The 12,702-nt window shown below is 35.6% G+C and overlaps 2 protein-coding genes across 2 annotated transcripts; both read left to right on the top strand.

The window, feature by feature from the left end:
• The first annotated feature begins 422 nt into the window (after positions 1–422).
• On the top strand, positions 423–4,484 carry LOC131162280 (uncharacterized oxidoreductase At4g09670-like). Its single transcript, XM_058118588.1, has 2 exons — positions 423–1,051; positions 3,545–4,484. The coding sequence occupies exons 1-2, from the start codon at positions 590–592 to the stop codon at positions 4,163–4,165; spliced, it is 1,083 nt and encodes a 360-aa protein (XP_057974571.1). The 5' UTR covers positions 423–589; the 3' UTR covers positions 4,166–4,484.
• Positions 4,485–7,946: 3,462 nt separating this feature from the next.
• LOC131162279 (uncharacterized oxidoreductase At4g09670-like) lies at positions 7,947–11,926 on the top strand. The gene is made up of 2 exons (XM_058118587.1): positions 7,947–8,588; positions 11,077–11,926. Exons 1-2 carry the CDS (start codon positions 8,127–8,129, stop codon positions 11,695–11,697), a joined length of 1,083 nt encoding a protein of 360 aa, XP_057974570.1. The 5' UTR covers positions 7,947–8,126; the 3' UTR covers positions 11,698–11,926.
• The last annotated feature ends 776 nt before the right edge of the window (positions 11,927–12,702 follow it).

The raw sequence follows: 12,702 nt of genomic DNA, 5'->3' as shown, positions 1-12,702 counted from the left end.
TCAACACCATCATACATTTTGATTCTGACATTTCAAATACAAAGTATTTTGTATGAAATATCATTTCCCATCAAAACTCAACCAATATTAACTGACTTGTGGGTGTTGAATCATTTTCTATTTGCTGTTGTGTGATAAGATCATCCAGTATTTAGGATCCAAGAATCATCTGTCAGGTACTTTGAACCCGATGAAACGCATAACATATCACCATCACTGTTTCCCGAGTCTCCCCCACTATATTTGTCAAAAAATACTGAAAGCAACCTTCTCTGAATGTTCAGACAAACCGTTGATGGCAACCTTCCAATAAGACCCTAGAACACTCATCACACCATATTTTATCCTCGTGCATGTCATTGTGCATGTCATCCACTCAATTATATGACCATAAAAACACAACACTTTTCTTAAATATTTTTAAATAAATTAAACCAAATGGGGAAAAAGCAACAGCGAGCAGCATTCTCTCCGCTCCACACTAATACTGATTGTACTGATTGGTCTTCGTCGTCTCTCCCCCCCCCCCCCCCCTCTCTCTCTCTCTCTTTCTCTCTCTCGCTTTGCGCTTACGGCGTACCCCTGAGAAATGGCCGAGGATCGAATCCGATTTGGCATTTTGGGATGTGCGGAGATCGCTCGTAAAGTGTCTAGAGCCATTACGCTCGCCCCTAACGCCTCTCTCTACGCCGTCGGTAGTCGCTCCATCGACAAGGCCTCGAGATTCGCCGCCGACAATGGCTTCCCGCCGTCGGCCAAGGTCTACGGCAGCTACGATGCTGTCCTTGACGACCCCGACGTCGACGCTGTCTACGTTCCCCTCCCCACGAGCCTCCACGTGTCATGGGCCATCGCCGCTGCCCGCAAGAAGAAGCACGTGCTCCTCGAGAAGCCTGTGGCTCTTAACGTCGCCGAGCTCGACGAGATCCTGCAGGCTTGCGAATCCAACGGTGTTCAGTTCATGGACGGTACCATGTGGATGCATAACCTGCGCACGGCCAAGATGCGAGACTTCCTCTCCGACGCGCTGCTTTTTGGGGAGCTCAAAGTGGTCAGCATCTTTTGAGTCAATGCTGCTTATTTATTTACTCGTTTTGAGAATTTATTTATTTGTTATCTGTTTGCCGATTTTGGGTAAAGATTGTTCGGTGGTTGATAACCCTCGTTTCTTTTTTCCCCAATAAAAATTTAGGATTATTATTCAGTTATTTTGATTGACGTTTTATTTAAAAATTTCGTAGTATTTGAATGTGTGTAAATGCATAGCGTAGAGTCGGTGCTAGAAATCTTGAACTGGTATGATTCTGAATAAAATTGTACAGTGTAGAAGGGGCTTCTGCGATAGGAGAGTTTGCTGTATGATTGAGCTTGAGTTTTCTCAGGAATCCAATGCTTCAGTGGTGGCAATAGGGGGTTCTGATGGCTGAAGGGATTCTCTAAGCCAGTGGGAATCCAAAAGTAAAGGGGATTTTGAGAGAGTGAGAAAGAATTAATGCTAAGCATGACAGGGGGTACTGTTAAAACATTTTACAGAACATTGAATGCAGAAGAGAGTGGCACATGATCAAATTCAGTGTCTAGTTTTCGTAAAATGACATAATTATACCTGAACAATTTTCAGAAAAAAATTTAATTCAAAATAATTCCTGAAGAATTTTTGGAATAAATGAAGAATTGGTGTTTTTCACCCAGGTCACTTGCTCTGCTGTTTTGGTTTTCTAGACATTTTTGAAATTATACCAAACTAATTAAAACTAATTATAGTTGCATAACTAACTGGGAGACATTGGTCGTTGTTTTCATTGTTAGTGAACAAAGTGTTGTTGTAGATTGTATTTTCTGATTTCTTTTTCCTTTTTCTTTTAGTACATTTACTCCCTCCCCCAAACAAAACAATGCTGAGCAGATGAAGAATTTGCAGCCCTACTGTGGTAAACAGCCAGGTGGTACTGATTATCTTCTTGCTAACTTAACACAATGAAGCATCTTAAGGTTTGGTATATATTGTTGGCCCACAGCCTTACAGTTTAAGGTAAAGTTATAATTTGACATGGTATGAGAGCCATGCTTGCCAAGAGATCTTGGGTTCTAGTCTTGTTGCTTGCATTTATTGTTTTCTTGTAAAGAATTATCTTATTTGTTGTAATGGGTGTTGTTCATCATGTGTTTATGGCTCAACGTGTAATTGGGCTGCAGGTGTGGGGGAGAGTGATAAGGCTTGATATGCATTGTTGGCCTACCACCTAACTGCTCAAGCTTTTAGGTAGAGTAGTAATCTAACAAAGAAAAACTGTTATAGTCCAATTGAGTATCTTCTATTTCTCTTTGCTTTAGAGAACAATGGTGTACGGTTGAAGACCGGCAAAACGAAACCATGGCATATTTAATTTCCATAATCATGCTTTCTAATGTACATATGGAGTGTGGTAGTGATAAAGCAGTTCTAAGTATATGTAATTGATAGTAGCTAGGATTGTTTAATTAGGATGTGCATTTGTTTTCTTTAGTGTGGAAAAGCGAAAGAAGTTATCTTCCTACTTGATTATTTATGTTATTAAAAATTGACTTGCCTTTGAATTGAATTTAGTTGCATGCTTCTCTAATGGTTTTGTGGATTAATTTTCCAATTTTTGTGAGTTGCATAATTTCTTTAGAATCTTTCTTTGCTTATTGATTGAGGTTCTTTTGGTCATTGAGATTTTATGTAGCACAAAAATGCCTTCTAAACTCTAATACTGTTCATTGACATAAATTATTAGAGTAGGTCTGTTGCAGTGCATTTGATAATTTCTGGTCTGATCTATATTGAGTAGAATGATGAGAAATTGGGAAAAGATTTAGATTCAAATAACCAACCCTACCTAGTGAGACTAAGGAATTTGTTGCTATAGAGCATTATAGTAATATTCCATTTTGGGGCTATTTCTGAGATATATATATTTTTTCTCTGCAAACTCACATTTTTTTTTGTTTTTGGGGGTGGGGGGGTTGTGCGAGGTTTGCAGCCCAAATAAAACATTTTCATTTCTGTCATCAGTAACTTCAAGAGCCAGTCTCTTTGAGTGGCTATATAGCGCAATACTTTTATAGGGGTGCCATATCTGTGTTGTCTCAATGTTAGACACTGAAAATCCTTGGACACTCCTCGAACATGTATTGGACACATCAAAAACATGTCAATAACTTTTAAGTGTATTTTTAAGGTTAGACACTTGGTTTATATTTCTCAAACACTTTTGGGCACACATTGTTTGATATTTCTCGAACACTTATTTGACATATAATGACACATTGTAAATACACACTTGCATTGTAAATGTAATGACACTATTTGTGCAAGTTTGTAAACACGTTGTAAATACACTTGCATTAAACATATAATGCAAGTGTGTATTTACACTTCTTTTTCCAAAAACCTAACATTTTGTGTAATTTGTTTTCTTACTTTTACACTTCTTTCGTACTTTTACACTTGCATTAGACATAATATTTTTTACTTTTAATGATTTATTTATCATGTATTTCGGTTGAGCCTCTTTTGCAGATAAATGCCTGCTTCACGATTGGTGCTGATCCTGATTTTCTCAAGAATGATATTCGTGTTAAACCAGACCTCGATTCTCTGGGTTGTCTTGGTGATATGGGGTGGTACTGCATCAGGGCAATTCTGTGGATTGCAAACTATGAACTGCCTAAAACAGTCATCGCTCTGCATGGGGCTGTTTTTAATGAAGCAGGGGTGATCATATCCTGTGGGTCGTCCTTACAATGGGAAGACGGGAAAGTGGCAACTTTCCATTGTTCATTCATATCCAATTTGACCATGGATGTAACTGCAATTGGAACAAAGGGGACTTTGCATCTTCGTGATTTTGTCGTTCCATTTAATGAGAACCAAGCATCATTTTCAGCTGCTACAAAATCTGGGTTTACTGAACTAGTGACCGGATGGAACTCAGTGCCAAGTGAACACACAATTGCCATGGACATTCCACAGGAAGCACGCATGGTGACAGAGTTTGCTGGGTTGGTTAAAAGTGTTAAAGGAAGTGGTTCAAAGCCCGAAGAGAAGTGGCCAACCATCAGTAGGAAGACCCAGCTGGTGCTTGATGCAGTGAAGGAATCGATTGATAAAGGTTGCAAGCCAGTCAAAGTCGTGTACTAGATTGAATTATCTTGTATTCAGTCTTTGTTTGGAATTGGAATATTCTGTATGTTGTTAAGTTCAACTTGGTTGTCGCGTGTGCTTGGACATCAAAGGCAGCTGCCGTCGAGGTTTGTGAGTGTTTTGTTGTTGTTGTATGAATCTACCACTTGTAGCCAGCCAAAAAAATGGGGAAAATAAAAACCTGCGCTGTGGTGAAGGGGATCACTTGCTTTGCAGTTTGATTGTTCACAAATAAATGTATCTCCCATGACTGTATGGGCATTTGCCTGGAAAAATCATTAGTAAGCAAATATGAAAAAGCTAGAAGTTTGGGAAATGAGTGAAAGTAAACATAGGAGGGTTCTTGAACTGTTTGGAGAGACTTTGAATTTGGAGTTATATCTAATTTGAATAAGATTGTATTATAAAATTATATTAAAGAATTGTAGATTAGGCAATTAAATAGGTGCATAGGCTATGTGAAACAAATCAATGTCACATCCTCAAGGGATTCAATCAAGATGACTACAGCATAGAATTCATCCTTGTTGCTATTTTTTGTACATTTGTAGGAAGAAGGTCTGTGAAGAATGCCAAGAACCCATTTATTTTATGGTGTTAGGAAGAATCATCTAAAATAAACTAAAAGCAGGGAAGGCAATATTTGAAGCACCAGAAGACTGGGATGGTAGAATAAACAAGTCAGTAAACATTAACTTTAAATTATTTTTGACTATTGGTAGTAAGTTTTTCAAGCCTCAATGAACATAAATGATGGACCCAAATACAAAATATTCTTATTCTAATTAATTATTATGAGAGAAAATGTGATATGATCAATGCAGTATCATAAAATAGTAGAATCAAAAGTCTGAACCTCCTGTAAAGTGGACTATTGCAACCGACTGTTAAACGAGAAAAAAGTCCAAATAACTTCATAGCTGGAATAATTTTTTAATTAAATAAAATATAATAACATTGAATAAAAATTGAAACAACTAATTTTATTTATTAAGTTTAAATGAAAATTAAAAAAAAATCAAGTTATACCATATTTAATCTTTATCAACATATACTTTTGTTTTGTTGGCCAGGTTGTTTTCTAAAATAGAAATTGAAAATTTTGAAAATTAAAATTTTAAACCATAAATACTAAATAGAAAAGTGGTTTTCGTCAAATATTTGATTTTTCTTTTTCGTAATTTTTATACACAAATATCCATAGTGGGTTGGGAGTTTGGGTCATCGATTGTATTTTTTAAATCTTGAAAGGGTTTTAGAGGAGTTAGTATGTTCTATTTTCCTTAAAGTGTCATGTGGCGTTGTAGTTAGTTTCCTTTCCTTTGAATCCAAGCACTAAACAAATTGTTTTAGATATCTTGTATCATTTCTAAAATTAAAGATGTAATTTCAAGAGAAGGGGTGAATTAGGTATTTAAAAATTTAATAGCAAAATTTCAGTTTATTTTAACCCTTTTTAATTAAAATCACCACAACCACACAATCACAATAAGCTAATCAACGACTGTAGTATACCAATCAACAATCCTAGATATGAATATGAAAGCTGAAATTACAAACAAAACTTAAATTTCAATTAATTTAGCTGATCAAATATCAGAATATGATTTTCAACAATAGTCAATAATTTCCTAAAACCACAAATTCAGTAGTATATATTGAGCAACTTTGATAGTTGTGCTTTATTTAAGCATTCAATTACGATAAATTTACCTCACCAATTTCACACTTGAATTTAGATACTAATTCTTATATGATTTTTTTAATCCAACAACACAAACCAGCATACAGTATGATAACTTGATTCAATCACTATCAAATCTCAATATTCAGTAAGTTTCAATGAATATAAAATCATACACACAAATTATAACTTGTAGGAATTAAAGAGATAGGGAGGAAGAAGATTGAACACAAAATTTCAACTAAACTCATGTCCCCTTATTCAAAATTCAAAATCTGCCCTGGTCCTCGAGTGAAATCGTCAACGATTTTCAGTCATATCGTTGATGGAAAGATAGTAAGAGCAACCTTCTTTGAATGTTCGAACAAATCATTGATGATTTCTGGTGGTATTTCACACCCTTTGGCAAAAGCTGGTGCCCCCGGTAACCTGGCATAGCATAAGCCTCCATAGCATTGAACCGATGCAGGTCTAGTATTCTCACACCCTTCAATAAAAATCGGCCGATCTGGTGGTATTGTGCATCCTTCGGCAAAAGCTGGACTACAAAGCCTGCGGTCTTATTTCGACGCCCAAACACTCACAACTAGAAATGTGCATTTTATGCATTCGGGTGCCTTGTGACACAGTCGGTTGGTTGAACCAAGGCGATTTCCAAATTATTCGAGGTTCAGTCGCCTGACTCAAAGTTTAGTCTGCCAAACTTTTCAATTCGGTCACCCGGAATAAAAATGAAATACAAGTTTGGGCACCCGAGGAAGATGTGAAAAATGACTTTAGGAGTTCGATCGTTCGGGAACATTTAGTTCATTTAGGTTCGGTCGCCCTACCCAAGTCAACTTTTTGACTTGTCAACCAATCGATCGACTGAGGCATTTTCAATGCACAAGTTTGGTGGCCCGAAGCCCTTTAAATTTTATTACTTAAGTCTTATTTTTACCCCAGATTGCATAGATAATAATGGGGGTTTCCTAAGTGATTACTCCAACAATCAGTCATGGGTAAAAATGGTTAGAATTATTTTTAAAATTTAATAAATAAATACTATACAATATAATTTTTCTCCACGAGAATCATAAAATTAATTTAATTAATATTTATCAAAATTATAGAAATATATATACTGTGTTACATTTTTGTTTACATATATTATAAGTAAATTATTATTTTTCAGCCGCAAATAAATTTATATCATATGTACATGTTCATAATATTATTGAAGTTTTTCATACAACATGCAATTTTTATAAATATTATATTATTCATATGAATTTATCAATAGTTATCAATTATACTGAACAAATAATATAAGATAATGTGTTAAATTATAATATTATTGTTAAAACTAATCATTGAACTACATATAGATGACAATTAATTTTAGTAAAAACACATAAAAAAGTTACACCAAAATATTATTTATATTATATATTTTAATGGTAATATTTAATGAAATATTAAATTTCAAATATGATTTTCCTACGCACTTTTTTTAATTAATAATAAGGTTGTATTTATATTCAGTGTCATATTAAAATAATATATTATTTTAATTTTGTATCTTTATAATTGATCTTAATATTTGAATTATCTTATAATCATTATCTTAATATTTGAATTATCTTATAATCATTATATATTATGAAAGAGCAAATAAGATTCTCAAAATGACACGTGGCAAATCTCGCTATCATATAAAATAATTTATTTCCTGATTTATTACGCAGAAGAATTTATTTCCTGATTTATCATTTAAAAAAAAATTTATTAAAAAAATTTATTTCCGATTTATTACGTAGAAGAATTTATTTTTTGATTCATCATTTTTTAAAAATATATATTAAATAATATCTTTTTAAAAAAAAAAAATTTTGAAATAACTCGTAACAAATCTCGTTGTTTGAAGTGACAAGATTTGCTTTTAAATCTCGTTATTCCAAATAGCGAGATTACGTTAGGATTATTCTGTAAATTATTTTCTCAAGAAAGATATTATTTAATATATTGAAAAAAAAATATAAATTGGGAAAAAACTTCAATTATATGAGCCACAAAACACAACACTTTTCTTAAATATTTTTAAATAAATTAAACCAAATGGGGGGGAAAAAACTCCAACCAAATTCCGTTTCCACTTTCCGGCGAAAGCAACAGCGTGCAGCATTCCCTCCGCTCCACACTCAGACTGATTGGACTGATTGGTCTTCGTCGTCTCTCTCCCCTTCTCTCTCTCTCTCTCTCTCTCGCTTTGCGCTTACGGCGTACCCCTGAGAAATGGCCGACGATCGAATCCGATTTGGCATTTTGGGATGTGCGAAGACCGCTCGTAAAGTGTCTAGAGCCATTACGCTCGCCCCTAACGCCTCTCTCTACGCCGTCGGTAGTCGCTCCATCGACAAGGCCTCGCGATTCGCCGCCGACAATGGCTTCCCGCCGTCGGCCAAGGTCTACGGCAGCTACGATGCTGTCCTTGACGACCCCGACGTCGACGCCGTCTACGTTCCCCTCCCCACCAGCCTCCACGTGTCATGGGCCATCGCCGCTGCCCGTAAGAGGAAGCACGTGCTCCTCGAGAAGCCTGTGGCTCTCAACGTCGCCGAGCTCGACGAGATTCTGCAGGCTTGCGAATCCAACGGTGTTCAGTTCATGGACGGTACCATGTGGATGCACCACCCGCGCACGGCCAAGATGCGAGACTTCCTCTCCGATGCGCTGCTTTTTGGGGAGCTCAAAGTGGTCAGCATCTTTTGAGTTAATGCTGCTTATTTATTTACTCGTTTTGAGAATTTATTTATTTATTATCTGTTTGCCGTTTTTGGGTAAAGATTGTTCGGTGGTTGATAACCCTCGTTTCTTTTTTCCCCAATAAATATGTAGGATTATTATTCAGTTATTTTTATTAACGTTTTATTTAAAAATTTCATAGTATTTGAATGTGCAAATGCATAGCATAGAAGTGAGTCGGTGCAAGAAATCTTGAACAGGTTTGATTCTGAATAAAATTGTACGGTGTAGAAGGGGCTTCTGCGAAAGGAGAGTTTGCTGTATGATTGAGCTTGAGTTTCCCAGGAATCCAATGCTTCAGTGGTGGCAATAGGGGGTTCTGACGGCTGAAGGGATTCTCTAAGCCAGGGGGAATCCAAAAGTGAGGGGGATTTTGAGAGAGTGAGAAAGAATTAATGCTAAGCATGACAGGGGGTGCTGTTAAAACATTTTACAGAACATTGAATGCAGAAGAGAGGCACAATACAAATTCAGTGTCTAGTTTTCATGAAATGACATAATTATACCTGAACAATTTTCAGAAAAAAATTTAATTCAAAATAATTCCTGAACAATTTTTCTCCCAGGTCACTTGCTCTGCTGTTTTGGTTTTCTAGACATTTTTGAAATTATACCAAACTAATTATAGTTGCATAACTAACTGGGAGACATTGGTCGTTTTCATTGTTAGTGAACAAAGTGTTGTTGGAGATTGTATTTTCTGATTTCTTTTTCCTTTTTCTTTTAGTACATTTACTTAGTACATTTACTCCCTCCCCCAAACAAAACAATGCCGATCAGATGATGAATTTGCAGCCCTACTGTGGTAAACAACCAGGTGGTACTGATTATGTCCATGCTAACTTAACACAATGAAGCATCTTAAGGTTTGGTATATATTGTTGGCCCAAAACCTTACAGTTTAAGGTAAAGTTATATTCTGACATGGTGTATCAGAGCCATGGTTGCCAAGAGATCTTGGGTTCTAGTCTTGTTGCTTGCATTTATTGTTTTCTTGTTGAGAATTATCTTATTCCTTGTAATGGGTGTTGTTCGTCATGTTTTTATTGCACCACATGTAATTGGGCTGCACGTGTGGGGGAGAGTGATAAGGCTTGATATGCATTGTCGGCCTACCACCTAACTGCTTAAGCTTTTAGGTAGAGTAGTAATCTAACAAAGAAAACATGTTATAGTCCAATTGAGTATGTTCAATTTCTCTTTGCTTTAGAGAACAATGGTGTACGGTTGAAGACCAGCAAAACGAAACCATGACATATTTAATTTCCATAATCATGCTTTCTAATGTACATATGGAGTGTGGTAGTGATAAAGCAGTTCTAAGTATATGTAATTGATGGTAGCTAGGATTGTCTAATTAGGATGTGCATTTGATTTCTTTGGTGTGGAAAAGGGAAAGAAGTTACCTTCCTACTTGATTATTTATGTTATTAAAAATTGACTTGCCTTTGAATTGAATTTAGTTACATGCTTCTCTAATGGTATTTGTGGATTAATTTTCCAATTTTTGTGAGTTGCTGTAATTTCTTTAGAATCTTTCTTTGCTTATTGATTGATGTTCTTTTGATCATTGAGATTTTTATGTAGCACAAAAATGCCTTCTAAACTCTAATACTGTTCATTAACATAAATTATTAGAGTAGGTCTGTTGCAGTGCATTTGGTAATTTCTGGTCTGATCTATATTGAGTAGAATGATGGGAAATTGGGAAAGGATTCATATTCAAATAACCAACCCTATCTGCTGGGACTAAGGAATTTGTTGCTATAGAGCATTATAGTAATATCCCATTTTGGGGCTATTTCTGAGATATATATATTTTTTCTCTGCAAACACACATATTTTTTTTTTTTGGGGGGGGAGGGGGGGGGGGGTGGGGGGTTGTGTGAGGTTTGCAAGCCCAAATAAAACATATTCATTTCTGTCATCAGTAACCTCAAGAGCCAGTCACTTTCTTTGAGTGGCTATATAGCACAATACTTTTATAGGGGTGCCATATCTGTGTTGTCTCAATGTTAGACACTGAAAATCCTTGGACACTCCTTGAACATGTTTGGACACTTCAAAAACATGTCAGTAATTTTTAAGTGTATTTTTAAGGTTAGACACTTAGTTTATATTTCTCAAACACTTTTTGGGCCCACATTGTTTGATATCTCTCGAACACTTATTTGACATGTAATGACACATTGTAAATGCACACTTGCTTTGTAAATGTAATGGCACTACTTGTGCAAGTTTGTAAACACATTGTAAATACACTTGCATTAGACATAATGTAAGTTTGTATTTACACTTCTTTTTCCAAAAACCTAACATTTTGTGTAATTTGTTTTCTTACTTTTACACTTCTTTCGTACTTTTACACTTGCATTAGACGTAATATTTTTCACTTTTAATGTTTTATTTATCATATATTTCGGTTGAGCCTCTTTTGCAGATAAATGCCTGCTTAACGTTTGGTGCTGGTCCTGATTTTCTCAAGAATAATATTCGTGTTAAACCAGACCTTGATGCTCTGGGTTGTCTTGGTGATATGGGGTGGTACTGCATCAGGGCAATTCTGTGGATTGCAAACTATGAACTGCCTAAAACAGTCATCGCTCTGCATGGGGCTGTTTTTAATGAAGCAGGGGTGATCATATCTTGTGGGTCGTCCTTGCAATGGGAAGACGGGAAAGTGGCAACTTTTCATTGTTCCTTCATATCCCATTTGACCATGGATGTAACTGCAGTTGGAACAAAGGGGACTTTGCATCTTCGTGATTTTGTCATTCCATTTAATGAGAACCAAGCATCATTTTCAGCTGCTACAAAGTCTGGGTTTACTGAGCTAGTGACCGGATGGAACTCAGTGCCAAGTGAACACACAATTGCGACAGACATTCCACAGGAAGCTCGCATGGTGACAGAGTTTGCTGGGTTGGTTAAAAGTGTTAAAGGAAGTGGTTCAAAGCCCGAAGAGAAGTGGCCAACCATCAGTAGGAAGACCCAGCTGGTGCTTGATGCAGTGAAGGAATCGATTGATAAAGGTTGCAAGCCAGTCAAAGTCGTGTACTAGATTGAATTATCTTGTATTCAGTCTTTGTGAGTTTGTTGTTGTTGTTGTATGAATCTACCACTTGTAGTCGGGAAAAAAAATGGGGAAAATAAAAACCTGCGTTGTGGTGAAGGGGATCACTTGCTTTGCAGTTTGATTGTTCACAAATAAATATCTCCCCTATGTGTATGGGCATTTGCCTGGAAAAATCATTGGTAAGCAAATATGAAAAAGCTAGAAGTTTGGGAAATGAGTGAAAGTAAACATAGGCTTGAACTGTTTGGAGAGACTTTGAATTTGGAGTTATATCTACTTTGGATAAGATTGTATTATAAAAATATATTAAAGAATTGTAGATTAGGCAATTAAATAGGTGCGCAGGCTATGTGAAACAAATCAATGTCACATCCTCAAGGGATTCATTCAAGATGACTACAGCATAGAATTCATCCTTGTTGCTATTTTTTTGTACATTTGTAGGAAGGTTTGTGAAGAATGCCAAGAACACATTTTTTTATGGTGTTAGGAAGAATCATCTAGAATAAACTAAAAGCAGGGAAGGCAATATTTGAAGCACCAGAAGACTGGGATAGTAGAATAAACAAGTCAGTAAACATTAAATTTCAATTATTTTTGACTATTGGTTGTAAGTTTTTCTAGCCTCAATGAACATAAATGATGGACCCAAATACAAAATATTCTTATTCTAATTAATTATTATGAGAGAAAATATGATATGATCAATGCGGAGTATCATAAAATAGTAGAATCAAAAGTCTGAACCTCCGGTAAAGTTGACTATTGCAATTGACTGTAAATGAGAAAAAAGTCCAAATAACTTTATAGCTGGAATAATTTTTAATTAAATAAAATATAGTAACATTGAATAAAAATCAAAACAACTAATTTTATTTATTAAGTTCAAATGAAAATTAAAAAATTCAAGTTATCCCATATTTAATCTTTATCAGCATATACTTTTGTTTGGTTGGCTAGGTTGTTTTCTAAAATAGAAATTGAAATCGA

This window comes from Malania oleifera, chromosome 8 (genome assembly GCF_029873635.1).
Source record: "Malania oleifera isolate guangnan ecotype guangnan chromosome 8, ASM2987363v1, whole genome shotgun sequence".
NCBI lineage: Eukaryota > Viridiplantae > Streptophyta > Magnoliopsida > Santalales > Ximeniaceae > Malania > Malania oleifera.
Note: the sequence above shows the minus strand (reverse complement) of the source record. Positions and strands in the feature narration are given on the sequence as shown.

Bases quoted from the DNA above. Each gene is read 5' to 3' on its own strand.
- LOC131162280 (XM_058118588.1), top strand. From the start codon at position 590: ATGGCCGAGGATCGAATCCGATTTGGCATTTTGGGATGTGCGGAGATC. The intron at 1,052-3,544 runs GTCAGCATCTTT...CCTCTTTTGCAG, and splicing joins TTTTTGGGGAGCTCAAAGTG to ATAAATGCCTGCTTCACGAT.
- LOC131162279 (XM_058118587.1), top strand. From the start codon at position 8,127: ATGGCCGACGATCGAATCCGATTTGGCATTTTGGGATGTGCGAAGACC. The intron at 8,589-11,076 runs GTCAGCATCTTT...CCTCTTTTGCAG, and splicing joins TTTTTGGGGAGCTCAAAGTG to ATAAATGCCTGCTTAACGTT.